This window comes from Nerophis lumbriciformis, linkage group LG02, assembly GCF_033978685.3.
Source record: "Nerophis lumbriciformis linkage group LG02, RoL_Nlum_v2.1, whole genome shotgun sequence".
Taxonomy (NCBI): Eukaryota; Metazoa; Chordata; class Actinopteri; order Syngnathiformes; family Syngnathidae; genus Nerophis; species Nerophis lumbriciformis.
In genome coordinates this window covers 66,813,009-66,836,555 of record NC_084549.2, presented here as the reverse complement: position 1 = coordinate 66,836,555, position 23,547 = coordinate 66,813,009, and the positions used below count along the sequence as shown (strand labels likewise).

Genomic DNA, 23,547 nt, shown 5'->3' with positions numbered 1-23,547 from the left:
ATGTTAAATATTTCTGACACACACAGGACACACAGTACTTCTACATCACAGATAGGTGTGCAGAGCGAGACATCTTGATGTTCTAAGAGCAATTAATCGATGGCAACTGGACTGTTTGGTTTGAGTTGAAGACGTCTGGACTCTCTTACAAGTAGGCTATCAGTTCATGCTTATAGACTTAGATTGGTCAAATCTCGTTTTAGACTTAGATTGGTCGGATTTAGTCTTAGACTTCGACTCATCAGCTCGAGACTTAGATTGGTCAGATCGAGACTTACATTGGTCGGATCCAGTCTTATACTTCGATTGGTCAGCTCTAGACTTAGATTGGCCGGATCTAGTCTTAGACATAGATTGGTCGGATATAGACCTTGAGTGGTCTGATTTAGACTTAGACTTTATATGCGTAATTGTGTTTCATTGTATCCAGCTGAGATAGGCTCCAGCGACCCCGAAAGGGATAAGCGATAGAAAATGGATGGATGGATGTATCCATTCGACCATATCCAATTGTATTTACAATCCGCAAAGTATATGAAAATACGGTCTAAACATCGCAAAATGCCACAAATTCCATTTTGAATGTTCTGCTCCGTATGTCTTCGATAATTTCCGTAGATTCTGCAGTAACGGTTCAGCACTCTGACCATATTGTTAGATCAGTCATACTAGAAATATGCAAACATTGGAAAGAGATGTGCCATTTATCATTCACAATCCTTATGTGAGACAAGAACATATGTTTTTCGTTTTTTATGCATTCTAAATCATAAATTGCTAAAAATTGAGTTAACGGATGGAGGGTCCTCTATTGTGCTCATTATACTCTCTAAAAACATTCAGAAAGTGCCAACAATACTCCATATACATGTCATGACCTGAAAATGAACCAAATATGAGTGATATTGTTATAAGTGCCAACGCAGACGGACTATTTTAGTGGCACATTGATAGCAGTGAGCCAATGCTAGCTTACGCTGCTATTGTTGACACTGAGCCGGCGGCTTGGTCTCAAACTTGCTAAAAGTAAATCCTAGCTTATAAATCATGCATCTCTCACCTGCTAGTAGACAAATGTGGCCATGGACCGACAGGCTGGTCCACTTTCACATCCCCCGAGATGGCGAATAAGACGCTAGTTGTCGCAACTTTTTTTTAACTTTTTGTGACGATTGTGATTGAATCTTCATCTAAACGGAATTATGTGGGCGTCCCGTCAGTCGACATCCCAGCGAGAGAGGAAATATTACAGTAAGTGTTTTGGTTTTATTATGGTTAGTTTGTTTTGCTCCGAGCAATGCTGCTAATGCTATAATGTTTCAATAAAACAGCATCCATCACTCGGCTTCTAAAACTTATTGCTCATCCTCTTTGTGTTCGGGCTCAAAAATATAGGGTCCTGAATCATAATTTTTCCCAAAGTAATCGTTTTTTGCTCTCACAAAGTCTGCTTGATTAGCATTGTTGTTGATGGGGAAGGGATCTGTGGTTCCTCCTCTAGGTCACTTGATCACATGACTGGTTTCCTCATTATCTCTCAAAATGACTCATGAATCTCAGTGAGATTAATAGTATTTTGATCATATCTATTTATTCACAAATTTTGTGAGTCTTTTGGTTTCATACATCACATATAAAGATAATAACTTCCAATATAGAGACAACCTGTTTTTCCACTCTACCTCTACTTTAAAGTGGATCGTGTTAGTTCTTTGTTTATTAATCCACCCCTGCGGTTATATTGGTCCTCGTTTTTTGAGAAGAATTGTACTCTCTTGGGTAGCAGGTTATAGTTTGCTTTGTACATCATTTTAACTGTTTGCAAATGCTGCAAATCATTAAATTTCAATATTTTTGATTCAACAAATAAAGTGTTTGTATGTTCTTTATATGCAAAATATACCTTTTTTGTAACACGGTTAGTGACTGAACTGTACTTTTGTAATTATTTTCCCACATTTCTAAACAATAATTCAGATATTGTAACACTACCGAGCACATTTTGCTCTGTTCATTATAGAAAAATGTTTTGCAACCTTCTGTTGTATATTTGACAAAACTTTCATCATTTTTACCTGTTACACCTTCAAATTATTGACATGAAACCGTCATCTTTTATAACTTACACCTTCAAATTATAGACCTACAACCTTCAACTTTTTAACTGTCACACATGACAAAACTTTCATGGTTTTTTACATGTTACACCTTTAAATTATTGACCTAAAACCTTTTTTAACCTGTTACACCTTAAAATTATTGACAGAAACCCTTTTTTAACCTGTTACACCTTAAAAATGATTGACCAAACATTATTTTTTTACCTGTTACACCTTCAAATGATTGACATAAAGCTTTCCATCTTTTTACCTGTTACACCTTACAATTATCTACTTAGTCTTCATCTTTTATAACGGTTACACCTTCAAAATATTGTCATAAAACTACACTTTTAAATTGACATATCCTTTTTATGGGTTACGCATGCACATTTTTCACCTAAAACCTTAATCTTTTATAACTTTTACACCTTCAAATTATTCACATAAAACTATTTTTTTTTAACCTGTTACACCTTCAAATCATTGACATACAACCTTCAACTTTAACTGTCACACGTGACAAAACTTTCATGTTTTTTACATGTTACACCTTCAAATTATTGACCTAAAACTTTTTTTAACCTGTAACACCTTAAAATGATTGACATAAAACATATTTTACCTGTTACACCTTCAAATTATTGACAGTCTTCATCTTTTATAACTTACACCTTCAAATTATTGACATAAAACCTTCAACTTTTTAACAGTTACACGTGCAAGTTATTGTCAAAACTTTCATGATCTTTTACCTGTTACACCTTCAAATGACTGACATGAAACTTCCATATTTTATAACTTACACCTTCAAGTTATTGACATAGAGCCTTCCATCGTTTTACCTGTTACACTTTACAATTATTGACATAAAACCTTCATCTTTTATAACTTTTACACCTTCAAATTATTGACAAAAAGCCTTTTTTTTTTTTTACCTGTTACACCTTTAAATTGACAAAACATTATTTTTTTTAAACTGTTACACGTGCAAATTATTGACAAAGCGTTCCTGTTTTTTTTACTTGTTACACCTTAAAAATGATTGACATGAAACCTTCATCTTTTTAACACGTGCAAATTATTGACATCAAACTTTAATATTTTGAACCTGTTAACCCTTCAAATTATTGACATAAAACTTTAATATTTTTTACCTGTTACACCTTCAAAGTATTGACATAAAACCTTCATCTTTTTAGGGCCCCACGGGACAATTGTGCCTTGTAGGAAGGGTGTGTGCCTGCAGGGGGCGCACAACGCCACAATGTGTGGCGTCATGAAGCCAAAGAAGAAGAAGAAAACGACAACAAGGAAGGCGCACAGTTGCACGCACTCATGAAGGTTCTGCGGTGGATGTTTTATCTCGGCTCCATTTTCACGTAAACCAAGTACGCCCGGCACTTGGACTGTCTGTTGGTGTTCACTCATTGGGGAAACATGTATCGCGGTCGGCCTCCACCGAGGGGACCTTACCCGCCATCTTTCGAGGGCCGCGGCCGACCGCCGTTGCAGCCTTACCCACCACCAGGCCGCGGAAGGAGCCTAGGCAGACCTCCACACCACTCCGAGCCTTACCCACCACCAGGCCGAGGCAGACCTCCACACCACTCCGAGCCTTACCCACCACCAGGCCGAGGCAGACCTCCACACCACTCCGAGCCTTACCCACCACCAGGCCGCGGAAGGAGCCGAGGCAGACCTCCACACTACTCCGAGCCTTACCCACCACCAGGCCGCGGAAGGAGCCGAGGCAGACCTCCACACCACTACGAGCCTTACCCACCACCAGGCCGAGGCAGACCTCCACACCATCACGACCACGGCTATCCGGACCACCGGCGCTCGCCGCCGCACGGAAAATACCCTCCTTCGCCCTCAAGAGACTACCATGGTCGAGGGCACTCGTCCGGATCTCCACACCGAGAGGTGAGCTTTGCATTGCGATAGTCCGACTTTTAATATTTAGTTGCAGTGCCATCAAATGCTCCTGTTTAGTTGTATCTCCTGTCCGTCAAAACAATGGAGGGAAGGATTGTTGTCAAACCGAAAAGTGTTTTCCACCACATACAGTGCAGGGGTGTCCAAAGTGTGGCCCGGGGGCCATCTGCTGCCCACAGCCTGCAGTATATTGTCGGAATAAACATTTAATAAAAAAAGATGTAATGAGAAAAAGCTGGAATAATGACACATAACTAAGAATACGCTTTGCCACCTATAAAATAGTTTTGTTTGAAATACAAATAACGTTTGCTCTTTGAAAAACAGGCTCTGCATTGTTGCATTTGACACCCATGATATAAATGATAAATGGGTTGTACTTGTATAGCGCTTTTCTACCTTCAAGGTACTCAAAGCGCTTTGACACTACTTCCACATTTACCCATTCACACACACATTCACACACTGATGGCGGGAGCTGCCATGCAAGGCGCTAACCAGCAGCCATCAGGAGCAAGGGTGAAGTGTCTTGCTCAGGACACAACGGACATGACGAGGTTGGTACTAGGTGGGGATTGAACCAGGGACCCTCGGGTTGCGCACGGCCACTCTCCCACGCCGTCCCCATATACACACTTGAACGTGTCAAACTCAAAGCCTGGGGGCCAAATGTGGCCCACCATGTCATTTATGTGGCCGGCGAAAGGGTGTAAATTAAAAAGCACTTTCCGGCCTTTTCTAAATGTATTTGTTCTTTCAATTTTGACAGAAACATGTTGCATATTTTCTACACTTTACGCAACAAGATGTTCAAAGCGGGGTTTTTTGGTAATTAAAAAGGAACACTTAAATATCCGCTTGTCATCTTGTCTTACAATTTCAAAGCAAGTTTTCCATCAATCTGTTGGTAAAAAAAAATCAAAACCAGTTGTGTAACAAGGCTATGATATGTTTGTGTTCATGTATATTCATGTTACATGCGGCCCTCTGAGGACAGCCATAATTGCGATGTGGCCCTCAATAAACAAGAGTTTGAGCCCGTTCAACAATACTCTGATCGTAAAAATGGAAATAAACTGCCACTTGCTAATACCTTTTGACACTTCATTATGTCTATTAGGCGGCAGTGCGCCAAAAGTAAAGGAAAGCAGTCAGCATGGAAATGAGAATGAGAGAACCCCTTGCAGCACTAACTCTTCCGGGACGCTACAATATACATCCCCGCTATCCCCTAGCCCCCGCCCCCACCTCAACCTCCTCATTCTCTCTCAGGGAGAGCATGTCCCAAATTCCGAGCTGCTGTTTTGAGGCATGTTAAAAAAAAGTGCACTTTGTGACTTCAATAATAAATATGACAGTGCCATGTTGAAATTTTTTTCCATAACTTGAGTTGATTTATTTTGGAAAACCTTGTTACATTGATTAATGCATCCAGCGGGGCATCACAACAAAATTAGGCATAATAATGTGTTAATTCCACGACTTTATATATCGGTATCGGTTGATATTGGAATCGGTAATTAAGAGTTGGACAATATCGGAATATCGGCAAAAAAGCCATTATCGGACATTTCTACTAAAAACGGTTATGTGTATTTAAAGACAAACAATAGTGTTGTTGGCATACTTGCCAACCTTGAGACTTCCGATTTCGGAGGGTGGGGGCGTGGTTAAGATATATATATATATATATATAAGAAATACTTGACTTTCAGTGAATTCTAGCTATATATATATATATATATATATATATATATATATATATATATATATATATTATATAAATATGTATATGTATATATAAAGAAATACTTTAATTTCAGTGTTCATTTATTTACACATATACACACACATAACACTCATCTACTCATTGTTGAGTTAAGGGTTGAATTGTCCATCCTTGTTCTATTCTCTGTCACTATTTCAGAACACACACATTATACAAATATACATTATAAAATCAATAAGAAAACGGGAGCTCTAATTTGGAAGTCTGAATTAGGATCAGAAGTTCCTATACAAACATTGCGCACTCACGTTGCCTTTTTGTATTGATTACTGCAGCTGTGCACTGGATTCATTCACAAATACAAACTCCAACTCACAAACACTTTAGAGTTAGGCTCCACCATCAGAATGTGTACTTAAACTTATAAAGATCACATGGATATTATTCAGTGAGTTGATTCACCAAAACTAACCTGTTATACAGGAGGAAAAAGCACACAGGACGTTTCAATTGTTCACAGACTGGTCGCTCTCATCAGAATGACAAGACACTTCCGGTCTGCAGGTGATAGCATTCAATTGGGAAGAAACGCCCTACTGCCCCCTACTGACCAATGTGAATACTGATAAATCTGTAATGACAGCTCCAAAAACGAATTCAAACCACAAAATAAAATAAATAAATCAACACAAAAATGTGACACATTATGGGTGGGTCACATATGCATGTACATGCATGTATGCTGTTTACGGCAATGTTGTGAACAGGCTGTCAACACGTCACTCAGGTCCGCATGGAGCTGGAGGGGGCGTGGCCTCCAGCTCCGTCTGAATTTCGGGAGATTTTCGGGAGAAAATTTGTCCCGGGAGTTTTTCGGGAGAGGCGCTGAATTTCGGGAGTCTCCCGGAAAATCCGGGAGGGTTGGCAAGTATGGTTGTTGGTGACTAAGTATATTATTAATTGTTATTTTAAAAAGTCAGATTTTTCTCATTACCGTATTTTCCGCACTACAAGGCGCACCTAAAAACCTCAAACTTTCTCAAAAGGTGACAGTGCGTTTTATAATCCGGTGCGCTTTATAATCCGGTGCGCCTTATATTTAGACCAATATTGAGCCACAACAAACCTAAACTTCATTTTCATAAAGTTTAGGTCTCGCAACTACGGTAAATGGCCGCCAACTTCATTTTCACCCGTAGAAGAAGAAGTTCTTCTATGGTAAGCAGCCGCCCCCGTAGAAGAAGAAGCGCGCGGTGCATGCTGGGATATATGACGTTTCATTTCCATTTGTGTGTTTATGTAAAGACCCCAAAATGGCTCCTATTAAGAGACACGCTTACGAGTTTAAACTCAAGGCGATCAGTCACGCAGTAGAACACGGATGACAGAATGCGAACACATGTTCACCAAGACAGGGAGACAGCGCCGGACGACATACGCCACTATCTGCCAGTGGATCGTAAATGCCTGGGCTGATATATCTGTCTCAACTGTGGTCCGAGCTTTCAGGAAGGCAGGAATTGTCACTGAACTGCTAGACAACAGCAGCGACACTGACTCGATTAATGACGACTTCGACGAGACGGTGTCGGGCATTTTGGATGCCGTATTCGCCCAACTGTTTAATTCGGACACTGAAGAAGAAGATTTTGAGGGATTCGTGGATGAGGAATAACTTCATAAAGCAGGGATGTCCCGATCGGATTGGCCGCCGATATTTGCAAAAAAATGCGTATCGGCAAGGCATGGGAAAATGCCGATCCAGATCCAGTTAAAAAAAAAACTCTGGTCCGTGTTTTCCAACGCACCGATTTAAATAATACATTCCACTTTTCTGCTGCTCCCTAATTTCCTTTCCGCATTTTCCAGCACACCTTCAACACATCCACAGGTCTGTGGATTCTCACGCAGTTGCTTTTAGCTGCCGGCATTACACGACAGGCTCTTCTCACTCTTTCCTGTGTCTCCCTCTCACAGACAGCAAGCGCAGCTTCTACACACGTCACATACTGTCACGTCATACGTCACATATGTATACGCCCTCTCCCAGCAGTGAGGTAGCAGCACGGCTAACGTTAGCTGTGATGCTAGTGCAGCCGCTAAGGTGCGCGCCTGTGCAATTGAGCACTGCTCAAGCCTCCTCTGTGCACGGCAAATCTATGCCACGCACAAAATCAAATAAAAAAATAAGCGCATAACAATTTTCGACACACGGACACGACAGAGAAAACAGTTTTCGTCATCATTGTTCAAATATTGTAACGTCTGTCGAGACGCTTATCTCCATTCGGTGCCACACGTCCACACCATCAAAATGCCGAGGCAAACATTTCCAGATCAACACCGTATGAAAAAAAATAGTGATTTTTTTTTTTAGTTGTGATTTCCTTCTCTGCATGAAAGTTTAAAAGTAGCATATATTAATGCAGTATGAAGAAGAATGTTTTAATGTAGACACATAGAATCATCATACTGCTGTGATTATATGCATCAAGTGTTCATTCAAGGCTAAGGCAAAATATTGAGATATATATCATGTATCGCAATATGGCCTTAAAATATCGCAATATTAAAAAAAGGCCATATCGCCCAGCCCTAGTTCAATGATGCCATTTCTGTTTGTCATGTATAATTTTGTCTATTTTGTGTTTATCCTTGAATAAACAGGTCAGTTTCTTGTTACCAACCATTGTGTATTATTCAAACTCCCCTAATTCAGCTGGCTAGTTGTTATCAAGAGTACTAAAACCCTTTAACATGATTCTGACAACTAAGTAGGCTAAATAACTTTAAACTTTAATACATGCTCGGATAGGCCGGTATCGGATCGGAAGTGCAAAAACAATATCGGTATCGGATCGGAAGTGCAAAAACCTGGATCGGGACATCCCTATCATAAAGTGAGCTTTACATGTTTATTTTGTGTGTTGTGTTGTGTGACATTAACGTTTGAGCAACGTTGAGTTATTGATATTGTTATTGCGCTGCACTATTTCGAGTGTTACTATATTGTGATTGCACTAACGTTTGATTTACCGCAACACGATTAAATCAGCTGTTTATTCATTTTGGGAGTGAACAGAGTTGTCAGAACGCTGGTTTGTAATCTATTAATAAAGTTTGACTGACCTATCTGACTGTTTTGTTGACATTCCCTTTAGCGCAGCTCCATCTAATGGATGCATAGGTGCGCCTTATAATCCGGTGCGCCTTTATATATGAACAAAGTTTTGAAATATGCCATTCATTGAAGGTGCTCCTTATAATCCGGTGCGCCTTATAGTGCGGAAAATACTGTACCGGTATATTCCGATTTTTTTCTTAATTGAAAATACACAACTTTTTAAATGTTAACAGGCACATTAGGTTTATTTGCACAAAGTATCGTATCGGTATCGCCGATACCAGCCTAAATATTACCCGAAAAGGACATGAGTGGTATCGCACATCACTAGTATCGACCATTGCCGTTTGGCTTGTAGGAATTGCCACTGCACAAACAGTCTACAATGTCCCAGCACTGATATCTTTATCAGATGACTGCTCAATGGAAAAAGACATGTTCTTATTAACGATGGACATTTATTAGCACATGAACATTTATTAACAAATGAACCTTTATTAACAATGAACATTTATTAACACATAAACAAACACAAAAGTACCGAAAATTGGTACCACCGAGTATTGGTTCAAATGTAAACGTCACCTTTTGTTTTTATTCAGAGGTCTCACTCGCCCCGCCCGGGGCATCCCATCAACCACAACCTCGTCATCACCGTTGACAACGAGCTCACAGGCCCCTCCTCGCATCACCACGACAGGTAAGGACTGAAGGAAATCCCAACACCTTTTCCAAAGTGGTTGACTGAAGTCGAAAAGGTTTATTTGCTTTTGAAATGTAAACACTGAACAGGCAGAGTGCAAACAATTGCGTACATATTATTATTTTTCTTTTTACTCGCCGTATTTTCCAAACTATGGTGCGCCCCGGTAATAAGCCGCACCCACTAAATTTTAGGGGGGGAAAGGAAGAATCCATACGAGTAGAAACGCTATGGACGATTGGAAGACACTTGTACTTCCGGTTCAAAGCTTTAAACAGCAGGAAACACTTGTAGGCATTCACCCAGCAGCACCTGCAGTGAACGACCTCGCCCAAAAGATGGCACTATAGGCACCTTTTTAGTGTCTTTGCATGTGTTCCAGTCAGCAAAGAAAAATCCACAAATATGACGCACCGTTTTATAAGCCGCAGGGTTCAAAGCGTAGGAAAAAAGCAGCGTATTATGGTTTAATTATTGTTTTTTTTCTTTTTTTCTCTTTGGGATGAAGCTTTACGCTTTGCTGTGTGTAATTCTGCAGGGACCTACACCGCAAGTATGAGCACAGTCACAGCCGAGAGCGAAGTCCGGACCGGAGCCGGGCAAAAAGTCGAGGACGCAGCAAGAGCCGGGCGAGGAGCAAGAGCCGGGCGAGGAGCAAGAGCCGGGCGAGGAGCAAGAGCCGGGCAAGGAGCAAGAGCCGGAGTTTGGACCGCAGCCGGGCTAAGAGCCGGGGTCGCAGTCTGAGCCGCCCTCGCCGCAGGTCTAGATCCAGGTCCAGATCCAGTTCTAGATCCAGGTCCAGAGGTAGGAGCCATGGTCGGTCCTCGCCAAGTCGGAACCGCAGCAAAAGCAGGAGGAGTCGAAGCAGCTCCAGCAGTAGCGCTGAACGAGGAAGCAGGAGAAACTTGAACCAGCTGCGAGGCGTTGGCCGCAGGAAGGCACTGGAGGACACTTGGAGTCTGCCCACCAAGTCCATACTGAAGAAACACGGCGAAAACGAAGACTCGTCATCACTAAAGGTGCGTTGCTGCCCGAATTTGGTATTAGCTTACTGCTCAAAGGGCATGATGCGTGCAGCAGACTGCAGCCCTCTCATTCATGTTTAATGTTACTAAGGCCACTCGCTAGATGACATCATTAATTATGCTAGTGTAGTGCTGTCAACATGCTAGTTAGCCATAGCTAGATGACATCATTAATAATGCTAATGTAGCGCTGTCAACACGCTGGTTAGTCCTTTTAGTTAGTACTTTTTGGATTATAAGTCGCACCGGCCGAAAATGCATAATAAAGAAGGAAAAAAACATATATAAGTCGCACTGGAGTATAAGTCGCATTTTTTGGGGAAATTTATTTGATAAAACCCAACACCAAGAATAGACTTTTGAAAGGCAATTTAAAATAAATAAAGAATAGTGAACAACAGGCTGAATAAGTGTACGTTATATGAGGCATAAATAACCAACTGAGAACGTGCCTGGTATGGTAACGTAACATATTATGGTAAGAGTCATTCAAATAACTATAACATATAGAACATGCTATACGTTTACCAAACAATCTGTCACTCCTAATCGCTAAATCCCATGAAATCTTCTCCCTCGGTGTCGCTTCTAAACAACTCTGCCAACTCCAAAGGTAGACAACGCGCCGCTTCCTCTTCTATTGGTACGTTGCTTACGTCAGAGTCATCGTCAGTTGCAGTCCCAATTATTCCAGCCTTTCTGAATCCGGACAGACGTGTGTGTGTGTGTGACAATTACTGATATACACCTAGTCTCTTACGTGAATGAGATAAATGATATTATTTGATATTTTACGGTAACGTGTTAATAATTTCACATATAAATCGCTCCAGAGTATAAATAGCGCGCCCGGCTAAACTATGACAAAAACTGCTTAGTGTAGTGCTGTCAACACGCTTACTAGGCCTAGTGAGATGACATCATTAATAATGCTAGAGTAGCACTGTCAACACACTAGTTAGCTCTAGCCAGATGACATCATTAATAATGCTAGTGTAGCGCTGTCAACATGCTTCCGCAGCACATCTTTCCTATTTTTCTTTCATTCATTAATTTGCCTATCAAATATCTAAAAAGCTTTGTCACTGAGGCGCGTCTGGCTTTTGTTTCAGAGCACAGACTCGCCGAGAGAAGCAGCGGGGTCCACCATTTCTACCGTGGCCGAGCAACTGCTGCAGGCTTGCAGAGGGATGGAGCCGGCCGCCATGGCGTCCATGTTGATGCAGCTGCAGTCCGACCCGCTGATCGCTCAGAGTGTGGACATCAAGGAGATCGTCAACCTACTGGACGCCGGCATGAGCGGAAGAGCAGAGAGCCCAGAAAAGACGGCGGCGGACATGGACGACGAGGAGAAGTTCCTGTACGGGGAGTCTCTGGAGCCCAAATATTCGGCGCAGTCTCAGCCGGCCCAGAGCCACACGTTTGATCTTTACGAGGACGTAACGGAGGAGGCGCTGTACAGCGATTATCTGCCTCGCGCCGCCTCCCCCATGTATGGCACCCCACCTGTGGCGTTGCCCCACCTCCAGGCCTCTCCTACCACCAGCGACGTGGACTCCATCTGGCCTCCCTCCGGCCTCAAGCCCAACAGTACCGCCCCGGCGTCGACTTCTGCCCCCGAGTCAGAAGAAGTGACGCACAAGCAGGATTTGGACGAGTACCAGAACATCCAGGACTTGCTGAAAACCATCGGCTTGGACCTCGGCGTGACCGAGATAACTAAAATGGCCGCCAGGACCAAGGAGCGACTGGAGGGAAACAAGCCCGCCCGCAAGACGCCGACGAAGCGCAGACGCCACTCGTCCAGCAGCTCGGAGGACAGCCGCGGGAGGCGGAGCCACAGTAGGAGTAGTAGCAGCAGCAACAGCTCGGGCTCCAGCGGCGACGACGCCGCACGCGCCGCCTCCAAAGAGTCGCAGCAGCAAGCGTCCGACACCACGACGGCACTGCCCGTTCTGCCCGTCCCCTCCTACCCCCCACCCCAGGTGCACAACATGATTCCCGCCGCCTACGGCCAGTACGTCGGCTTTGTGCCATACACACAGCCGCAGTGGTCGCCCATGTACCCGGCCCCCAACAACTTCCACCCCTCCCTGCCGTACAACCAACAGCCACCCCTCGAGCGCAAGGTCAAAGGTCAGTCGCCGTCCCAATGTCCGACATAAAGACGTCACCCACGTGACTTTTCTCTTCCTCTTCGCCAGCGTCTCCCGTCCTCGTCCAGGTGTCGAAGCAGGAAAACAATGAGAGCGAGAAGCAGAAGGTCAGTGTCTTTGTCTGGGGTAAACAATATCATTATGTATCGCAGTGATAAATGATATCATTATGTATCGCAGTAGACACCTCATCGATATCAATGAAAAATGCGTTCGACACTGTGCAGGTACTGGAGGAGCGTGAGAACCTGAAACAGGAGCGGGACATGCGGATGAAAAAGAAGGAATACTTCATTAAAGAATTGGAGGAGCTACGCAAGCAGCAAGGTTCTACCGTGTGGCGGCCATGTTGACTCGGGCGGGGCGGCGCCCTGGCATCAGCTGACTGGCCGGCGGCCATGTTTGTTGTGCTTTCAGGTGAGCTGCTGAGGAAGAAGAGGCGAGAGAAAGACGGCCACAAAGACCCGCTGCTGCAGGAGATCGGCCGCCTGCAGGAGGACATCATCGAACGGATCTCCAACCTCCGCAAGGAGCACGAGGCAGCCGAGAAGAAACACAGCGAGATCGACAAAGTGGCGTTCATCCTGGGTCTGAGCGCTTCCGACCGCCCCCGCAGGCTGGCTGACGCGCAGGAGGACGACGCCTCGCAGCCCCGCAGCAAAATGCAGGCGATCGAGCACAGCCCTGGACGCCAACAAGATGGCAGCATGTCTCAGAAGGTATGTTAGTGAGTGATTTTTTTAATGAATTGCAATTCTCGATTCTTAATTTATTTAAAAAATCTAGTTATTTTTCTATATATATTATTATTTTTTAATCCGTCCTGTCCAGCCAAATCATATTGTCGATGTAGATCAGAGGTGTCCAAACATTTTCCAGCAAGGGCCACACAGAGAAAAATTTAAGGATGCGAGGGCCACTTTTATACATTTTGTATATGAAAAATACTCAAACCAAAACAATGTAGGTAAACATATGCTAACATTTGAAAAACACTTCTACATCTTAGCTTTGTGTTATAGACAACAAAGCAATAAAATCTTTCATGATTATTTTAATAATGATTTTATTTGTATTTATGTTAACTGTGCTCTAAAGTAAGCTAGTATTTACTAATATTGCTATTATACCGTCAACTGAAACGCTTTTGAGGGCTTTAGTACACTCAAAAACTAATATGTGTTTTTAGTTAATAATAATAACATAAATATTTTCTTATATTATCAGAATCCGCTTTCTTGGCCAAGTAAGTTCAACACACAAGGAATTTGACTTGGTAGGCTGTGCTCTGTTCATTTGCAGTTTCAAATACTGTTGCTTATTCTAAAAGGTAACACAGGCTACACTTTATTCTGCTCTTCCTGAGTGTTGCAATTGAGTTAGCCAAATTTGTAAACCGGTATTTCAATTAGAGATGAAAAAAAAACCTTGAGGTGTTTTGTTGCTATTGTCCACAATGAAGTTGCTGTAAAACTAAGTGCACGTGGGAAGCAGGTTAAACTAATAATACAGTTTGGAGTCAACTGAAAAAAGCAATACAGTTATGCAGGACGAAGCTCCAATGCCGTTAGCGTAATGCTAGCGTACAATGGATTAGTTCATTGACAGGCTAACCAAAATGAGCATGGCCAATGACAGGGTATATACAAACAAACAACTCACATTCATATCTACGGTCAATTTAGTCTCCAATGAATCGAACATGCATGGTTTTGGAATGTGAGAGTTGGCTCAAATCAAGCATTGAGCAACATGTTGATGATATTTCAGATGTTTTTCAAACCAATTAGTATATCCATTCATACAATATATTGCTTAAAGAGGAACTGCACTTTGTTTGGAATTTTTTCTGTCGCTCACAATCATGAGAGACAAGAAGACAAAAGGTTTTTGTTTTTTTGCATTCTAACATGTAAAAATCGTCTCGTTCTTGGTGGCTAGCAATGCAGCTAATGGGAGAAATCTATACTACCTCTAAATCACTTTAAAAATGTATTCAAAAACCGTCAACAATACTTCATTTACGTTCTGTAACCTGTATAATAACCAAGCTGTAGCAACATTGTTATTGTAAGAGTGAAAACTGAGGAACTCTTTTTATAGCGTAGTAACAGATCGGCTGTATTAGCTGTAGAAGCTAGCTACGGCATGAGATAAGCTAGCTTCTATGTCAGCACGAAATGCGTTTGAGTTAGTAATGCACAACACTGCAATAGGACACCAATCTGTAGGGACTTAAAAACATGAACAATCATTACAGTATCTGTAAAGTATTATTTCATGTTTTGTTTGTACACAGCTAGCCAGACAGCGTATGTACTGTAGTTGTACTAACACGCATGACGTGCTACATGTATCATGATCAGTATTAAGTTTGACTAATTCGATGGACAATTGTCCGTTTGGTCCAGCTGGCCGTGGTTTTTTTCCCGTTTTATTTGGGTAGGCACTCCATTTATTTGGAAATAGCCTGGCTTCAAATACCACATTTTGCTATGAGTCACTTTCACCTCACTCTCTCGGCTTCCGTCTGCTCCAAAGTGTCACTCTTCCTTTGTGCTCGATTCTAGAAGCAGTAGTTCATCCTCGGTATATTCAGCTTCAAAAATATAAGGTTGTGAATTGTAATTTGTCCAAAAGTAGTCGTCTTTGTTGTTTGTTACCAAATTTGTTGCCGTAAGTTGTAAGTGCGTTGTTATTGAAACAGAAATAAATGCGCTGTGGAAATTAGTCCCGTCAATGATTAAAATGACTAAAATACTTTAAATATTGTACATAATTCATATTGTTATGAATGTGTCTGTTGCTACATTATATACATACTTGCAGTGTGTATATTGTACATCTTACATATTGTTATGAAGGTGTCTGTTACTACATGATATAAATACTTGCAGTGTGTATATTGTACATATTACATATTGTTATGAAGGTGTCTTTTACTACATTATATATATACTTGCAGTGTTTATTGTACGTATTACATATTGTTATGAAGGTGCCTGTTACTACATTTCATATGTACTTGCAGTGTTTCTATTGCACATATTACATATTGTTATGAAGGTGTCTGTTACTACATTATATCTATATATATATATATATATATATATATATATATATATATATATATATATATATATATATATATATATATATACTTGCAGTGTGTGTATAAATCATATGACATATTGTTATGAAGGTGTCTGTTACTAGCTGCACAAAGTTACAAAGTAACGCGTTAGTGTAACGCCGTTACTTTCGGCAGTAAATAGTAATCTAACGCGTTATTTTTTTATATTCAGTAACTCAGTTACCGTTACTACATGATGCGTTACTGCGTTATTTTACGTTATTTTTTATGTAGTATCGGCTAGAAACTGAGAAGATCTGAGTGTGTTTTATTGGAGCGCTGCAGAAGAGGCGACAAGGAAGAGGCGCGCTGTCTGTATGTATGTGTGTGTGTGTGTGTGGGAGGGGGCGTGTCTGTGTTTACTAACAAGACATGGCGAAGCCCGAAGCCGAGTTTCTTAACATGGATATATTCTTACTACTTTTCTTTTGTCGACCACAAAGAAAAGAACATTTTAGTTAAATGTAAGTTGTGTCTTGGATCAAAGATCCAATCCGAGCAATTCAAATCTGCTGAAACAGCTACAACAGCAACATGCTTCGACGAAGCTAGTAAAGAGAGACACACTTCACCTCCTAAGCAACAGCGGCTGGATTTTAACGAGGCACTGCGCACTGAAGGTACACACACTGTCAATTTTCTTATATACTGTTGCTCTTTCATTCTAGACTTCTAAAGTGTTTGATTATCACATCACTCTAAATGTATAGACTATAAAGTTCACAAACATAAAGAGGGATGCTAGTGGGCCAGGCCAATCTTTCCTTGTCTCTAAACGAAAACTGGGGAAATGTGTAGTGTTCTGGGCTTCAGACATGATTTTATTTCAGAATTCCTTGAGAGAGAAAAACGCCTGGTTAGGCTTTGTGTATGTAGTGTGTGCCTTCCTTGGTTTATAGCTATGTTGTTATTATGCTGTTTGTTACTTATGTATGTTATGTTGCAGCTATTTAAAATAGTTTTGTCAATTTGTTCTGGCCAGAAACAAATTGGCCCTTTGAAACCTATCTTTGTCTTTGTGTGTTGTATGTAGACCACATTGCTTAGCAGAGTTCAGTGATGCAAATGCATGTCAAGTTGATCAACACATTGTATTATTCTCCAGTGCAATAACCGTACTGAAATGAAGTCTAAAAGGGCATTAAAGGGCACCTTGGAAAAAAATATATATAAAAAAATATATATAAGTAACTAAATAGTTACTTTTCACAGTAACGCATTACTTTTTGGTGTAATTAACTGAGTTAGTAAATTAGTTACTTTTGAAATATAGTAACTGTGAGTAATTACTGGTTTTCAGTAACTAACCCAACACTGGTGACGGTGCACCATGGTCATTTACGTGTAGTGGAAACCCTGAATTAACTTTAGAATACAGAAGTGTTGGATACTTCTCTAGTTGCCTTATTTGTATCTGACTTTATTAAATGTTTAGATATCATTTTAATAAACAAAATCAGTTTTCTTTTAAGGAATACGAAGATTTATCACAGCTGTTTGTCTATTTAATGGAGGAATGTAGTTCATAGAACTGGCAGGCAATGTTATTAAAAAGTATTTATTTTGAATCGAGAATCGGTTCTGAATCGAATCGTGTGGTGCCCAAAGATTCACAGCCCTGTAGGTTTGAGTCTTCACAAGGAACACACTAAGACATGCAGAAGTATAACTGGAGTCATTTGAATTAGAAGAGACATCTTGTGAATTGTTCAAATAAAGTTCCTTCATCTCATTTGTGCTGATGAGCATTTTTATGCCTGGCAGGTAAGAAAACTTTTTTTTTTTTTTCAAATTTTTAAACCAGACTTCTGCCCTCACGGAACCTCACGCTAACTCTCCTCTCTCTTTATTTATTAGCAGAAAGTCCCGGAACCCAAGCCGCCGGTCATTTCACAGACTCCGCCCCCTGACCTGTTTGAGTACTACGACGCCGGCAACCACTGGTGTAAAAACTGTAACACCACCTGCGGCTCCATGTTTGATTTTTTTACCCACTTGCACAGCAAAACGCACTGGAAGGTTTGTTTTGTTTTCTTGTGTTTTTGTTTTTTGAATACTTTGATTGGAAAATAGGCCTGCTAGCATGCTGAAGCTAGCGTAGCATGGTAATGATGTGACGAGCTTATAATTAGTTGATGTTTTAGAAGTGTTGCAACTTCCTACTGCTCGTCAACGTCTTCGTCCGTCGCTTGACACGTTTGTTAATGTTTTCTCTTGGTCCAGACGCTGGACCCTTACCACAGGCCTTGGGCTTCGTCGCCGTCCAAAGTCCTTCAGAGCAAACCACCAACAGAAGAGAAGCTAACAAAACCAGCCAAAGGTACTTTGATGACATTTTTACTTTCTGGACGACTCTCGTCCTCCTCATTATCGTTGTCGTCGTACCAGCCAGATCAAAGAGTCAAACCTTCGCCATTCTTTCATTTCCTGCACTTTTCTGTAGCGCTCCTTGTGGATTTTTAAAATGTGCGACGTGTCTCGCAGGTTCGGAGTTCCTACTTCCTGTCCGAGGATTTTTCTGTCTGCTGTGTAAGAAGTTCTTTGGAGACGGCATATGTGCAGAAGAGCACACCACCACTCACTTTCACAACGACTGCTACAAGGTACGCACTTTAGTCGCCGCCCAGTGGCGCTCATTTCTGCGACTGTCACATCTTAGCTTAGAGAGCTAATGGAGCGACAAGGAATAAATGAGTAAGCAGAACATGCGCACACGTGTAGTCACGAACATAGAACAGGGCTTCCAAGCGTTCCGTACAGTGCATCGTTCACTTTTTCCTATTTTCTTATGTTACTGCCTTATTCCAAAATGTAATTAACTCATGTTTGTCCTCAAAATTCTACACACACAACCCTATAATGACAAGGTTAAAGTTTTTTTTTTCTTAATTTTTGGTAATGTATTCAAATAAAAAACTAGGAAATCATAAGTATTCACAACCTTGGCCGTGAAGCTCCAAAGTGAGCTCAGGTGCATCCTGTTTCAGCTGATCGTCCTTGAGATGTTTCGCAGCTTAATTGGAGTCCACCTGTTGTGAATTCAGTTGGTTGGACATGATTTGGAAAGGCACACACTTGTCTTTATAGAAGGTCCCACACTTGACAGTGCACGCAGACAGAGCACACACCAAGAATGAAGTCCAAGGTAGACCTCCAGGACAGGATTGTCGCCAGGCACAAATCTGGGGGAAGTGTACAGAAAAATACCTGCTGCCTTGAAGGTCCCTATGAGCCCAGTGGTCTCCTTCATTCGTAATAGGAAGAAGTTTGGAACCACCAGGACTCTTCTTATAGATGAGCGATCGGGGGAGAAGGACCCTAGTCAGGGAGGTGACCAAGAACCCCGTGGTCACTCTGTCAGAACTACAGCATTCATCTGTGGAGAAAGGAGAACCTTACAGAAAGACAACCATTTCTGCAGCAATCCACCAATCAGACCTGTATGGTAGAAGCAATTCCTTTGTAATAATTTTCCAAAATGCACCTGAAAGACTCTCAAACCAGGAGAAACTAAATTCTCTGGTCTGCTGAGACAAAGATCGAAGTCTCTGGCGTGAATGCCAAGCGTCATGTTTGGAGGAAACAGCTCATACCCTGACCAATACCATCCCTACAGTGAAGCACGGTGGTGGCAGCATCATTCTGTGGGGTTGGTTTTCAGCGGCAGGAATTGGGAGACTAGTCAAGATAGAGGGAAAGATGAATGCAGCAATGAACAAGAGACATCCAACGCTTCCCATCCAACCTGATGGCGCTTGAGAGGTGCTGCCAAGAGTACTGGTTGAAACTGCCCAAAGATGTGTGTGCATCAATGAATACTTAAGTACAGTTGATTTCATAGTATTCTAATAAATTACAAAAATTTCCAAGGAAAAAATTATTTTATTCCATTTTGGAATAAGGCGGTAACAAAATAAAATATGGAAAAAGTGAAGCGCTGTGAATACTTTGAGGATGCACTGTGTGTACTTCAGGTTTGACGGGGTCTCAGAGTTGCATCTTTTGTAGCTTAGTTTCAGGAAGTCTGTTTGTGTCATGTTTTTTTCCACTCGTGTATGTTTTAATAAACGCTGCCGCTCACAAACATGTATTCATTCCGGGAGTCTTCCATGAGTTTAAAGACATTTGACTTGTGTTTTTCCCGCCCTATTCCAGAAAAAATTTTACGAGAATCCGCTGTACGAGCAGAGAAGGAACCTGGACAGGCAAGCCGGACTGGTCGCCGACGCGACTGCAAAGAAGCTGAAGGACAAAAGCGGCAAAAAGAAAGCCAAGAAAGAAAAACAAGATGAAAAGCGTGCATTGAAAGTGGAACAAGAGGAAGAGAAGGCAAAAGCTCTGAAGATAGAGGAGTTCAAAATGAGCAAGACTCGAGATGAGCACAGTCCTTGTCCCAGCAAGAAATACGAGGATGAAAAGTACGAGTCCAAGAAGAAGGACAAGTGCTATCCTGACAGAGAGGAAGACGTCAGGCTCAAGTACAGCAGGAGACATGAGGAGGAGCCAGGTATCCGTCGTTATCGACATCACAGACAGGAAGAGGACAAGTACGACCGACGGCCCCGATACGACCCGAGAGACGAGGACAAGCACAAATTTGCGAAATATTCCGAGGGCTATTCCAAACACGAGGGTGAACGAGAAGTCAGTAGCGTGGAGAACACGTCGAACAAAAGCCAAGCTACGCTAGAAGCAAACAAGCAACCGAAGCCTTACGATCCGCCGAAAGTCATGAGTGGACCGAGTCCGGCAATGAGAGCTAAACTCCGCAAGCAAAGCTTGGAAGCCACCAAGCACGCGGCTGTGACCTCGGCGCCTACCTTTGGGAGGTTTACTTGGAAGAAAAAGGAGAGTCAGCTGGCTCTGGATGCCAAGAAAGAGGCCGCCCAGTTCGTCAAGGAGGAGGAAGAATCCTTGAAGAAAGCCAAAGCTGACGGTAGTTCCACTGCCGACACTTTTGCAAAGTCCGTAGCCCTCGCCCAAGAGATCACTCAAAAGATGTGTGGGGATAGAAGGACCATGCCTTTGGCGTCAAAGGGGGTCAAACAATCTCAGATCCGACCCAACTTTCCTGTCCCTGCCTCAGAATTCAATACAACAGTCATGACGGGAAAAGCCGCACAGTTCGTAAAACCCCAGAGCTCAGGTAGTCCAACAGAGACTAAACCTATTTTCGCAGCTTCTAACACAAAGTTTGGTCCTCATCCCCCTGTGGTCCCCAGACCAGTTCTGACTGTCTCTCAGCCTGCCTCGTTAGTCCCCAGCCTCGCTCGTGCTGTGTCTCCGCCTGCCTCCTCAGTCCCCAGCCTAGTATCGTCTGTGTCTCAGCCTGCCTCCTCAATCCCTAGCCTAGCTCCGACTGTGTCTCAGCCTGCCTCCTCAATTCCCAGATCTGCTTTGCTTGTGTCAAATTCTGCCTTCTCAGTTTCCAAAGCATCTCCACCCGCATCTTTATCGTTAACTATTCCTGATCCGAAACTGTCTGGGCTTGAGCCATTGGTGGCTGACCCAGTTCCCCAAGAATCGAAACCTAACACAGCAGATGCCGCTATATTTGAAACATCAACAAACGAGCCAGATGTGACAGCTCCCGGTGTCCCCGAGAGTGAGCAGACTCAGGCCGTGTTTGTCAAGCCCCCACCGTTCATCAACACAAGTGAAGGATCTAAGAGGTCTGAGAAACCAAAAAGTAACCTGGCTGCAGCTAAAGCCCAGGACTTATTTGGTATCTTCTACAGCAGCATAGACAAACTAGGACCTTTGTCGTTTACAAAGTCGACTACAGCCAACAGAGGTGAAAAGAGTAGCACCCAGTCCATTAGCAGTCCTTCTCCAAGCCAACAAGCTCCACAACCTTCTAACACACCTCAGCAGACACAAAATGGTTTGCCACAAACCCCAGAACCAGAGTCTCAGTTAGATATTCATATTGAATCTGCTTGGTCTTTACAGACTGGCTTGAACTTAGCATCTGAGAGGGTTCAGAGTCCGCATGATCATGAACCTGCTAAGACAGCACCCACGTCACAAAGTCAGCATGAGGAAAAAACAGATTCCAAACCCAAAATACTCAATACCCCAATACAAGACCTTCTAGAACCTGCTGATATAGCAGCACCCACGTCACAAAGTCAAGAACAGGAAAAAACAGTTCCCGAACCCAAAATACTCGATGATACCCCACTTCAAGACTTTCCAGAACCTGTTAGGATAGCACCCACGTCACAAAGTCCACATGAGGAAATAAACGTTTCTGAACCCAAAATATACGATGATACCCCAATTCAAGACCTTCCAGAACCTGTTAGGAAAGCACTCATGTCACAAAGTCAGGAACAGGAAAAAACTGTTTCCGAACCCAAAATAAACAATGATACCCCAAATCAAGACCTTCCAGAACCTGCTAGGATAGCACCCACGTCACAAAGTCAACATGAGGAAAAAAACTTTTCTGAAACCAAAATACCCAACGATACCCCAATTCAAGACCTTCCTGAACCTGATAAGATAACACCTACGTCACAAAGTCAGGAACAGGAAAAAACAGTTTCTGAATCCAAAATACACAACGATACCCCAATTCAAGACCTTCTAGAAACACCTCCAGTAACGGATCATGAATCCACACCTTGTCTTGGCTCTGAAAGAAAAACTGCTCAAAAGAGAAGTCCTCCCGTTTGCATCACCCCTGTACGACAAACACGATCCAAAACCAGATCCCAGACCAGGCAGCAGCATTTTCATGTCCAGTCAGAACCAGAGCCGGCCTTGGGAGTTTCTGACTTAAACATCGTGGAATTCTTGGATCAGGACTCTGGGCCACATCAAGCACGCAAGGAGATTCCCGAAGCGATGGAAACATCTGAAAATGTGGACGTGACCCTTCCAGACTCCCAGTTGACTTTTGAGTTAGACGGGGTCGGACTGAGAATCCGGGACGATGAATTCAGTCAATGAAATTTCCAGGATCATGGATCCACAGGATCAAACTTTTGTCTGCTGAGAATAGTTGCTTTTGGAACGCTCTTACTTTTGATCCCAGATTCCATTACAGTTTTTCTTCTGTTATACAGGGATTAGTCTGGTCCTGACAGAGACCCATTCAGTGTTTTTTATTTTATTTAAAAAAAAACAACATCTGTCATTCCAAAGTTGTAAAGAAAGTAGAGGAAGACCTTGGCGTGTGCTCAATCCAGGAAGGAGATGAATTCCCTCAGTGTACATAATTCACATCCGTTAGTCTAAAGTTGTTTTTATTAAAAGTTCCTCTGAGGAAAAACTGCTGCTTCTTGTGATGTTTGATCAAGACTCCAGATTTAATAATTATGAGGCCTATCGCTTTTAAGTCGTTCTAGTCGGATGAATGCGATCTGAGCGCAGGACGCATCGCATAAATTTCCGATTTGATTCCATGTACAAACGACACCTGGGTCAGATATGGAAAAATTCGATACAGGTCGCATACGGGCAAAAAAATCGGAATTGACCTGCAGTGTGAGAACAAGGCCATAAATGGAATTATAGTTACCAGGGAAATGGAGTAGTTTTAGAACAAGGGTGTCAAACTGGTTTTCATTGAGGACCACATGGCAGTTATGGCTGCCCTCAGAAGGCATTGGTCATTATGTTTTAGTACT

The 23,547-nt window shown here is 42.4% G+C and overlaps 1 protein-coding gene across 2 annotated transcripts; it reads left to right on the top strand.

Annotated features, from left to right (window-relative positions):
• Positions 1–8: 8 nt before the first annotated feature.
• Positions 9–23,206, top strand: LOC133610585 (uncharacterized). Of its 2 annotated transcripts, none has more exons than XM_061967003.1 (12): positions 9–151; positions 3,302–4,028; positions 9,496–9,593; positions 10,135–10,615; positions 11,734–12,757; positions 12,826–12,884; positions 13,005–13,104; positions 13,195–13,496; positions 17,771–17,929; positions 18,134–18,230; positions 18,395–18,513; positions 20,066–23,206. In XM_061967003.1, exons 2-12 carry the CDS (start codon positions 3,540–3,542, stop codon positions 22,865–22,867), a joined length of 5,730 nt encoding a protein of 1,909 aa, XP_061822987.1. In that variant the 5' UTR covers positions 9–151; positions 3,302–3,539; the 3' UTR covers positions 22,868–23,206. The 2 variants fall into 2 exon arrangements, with proteins under 2 accessions (XP_061822987.1, XP_061822979.1); XM_061966995.1 differs by having other exon boundaries at positions 17,768–17,929.
• Positions 23,207–23,547: the final 341 nt, after the last annotated feature.

Excerpts from the sequence above, each read along its gene's own strand:
- LOC133610585 (XM_061966995.1), top strand. The coding sequence starts at position 3,540 with ATGTATCGCGGTCGGCCTCCACCGAGGGGACCTTACCCGCCATCTTTC. Across the intron at positions 13,105-13,194 it reads GGAGCTACGCAAGCAGCAAG|GTGAGCTGCTGAGGAAGAAG; the intron begins GTTCTACCGTGT and ends TTGTGCTTTCAG. Across the intron at positions 13,497-17,767 it reads ATGGCAGCATGTCTCAGAAG|CAGAAAGTCCCGGAACCCAA; the intron begins GTATGTTAGTGA and ends TTTATTTATTAG.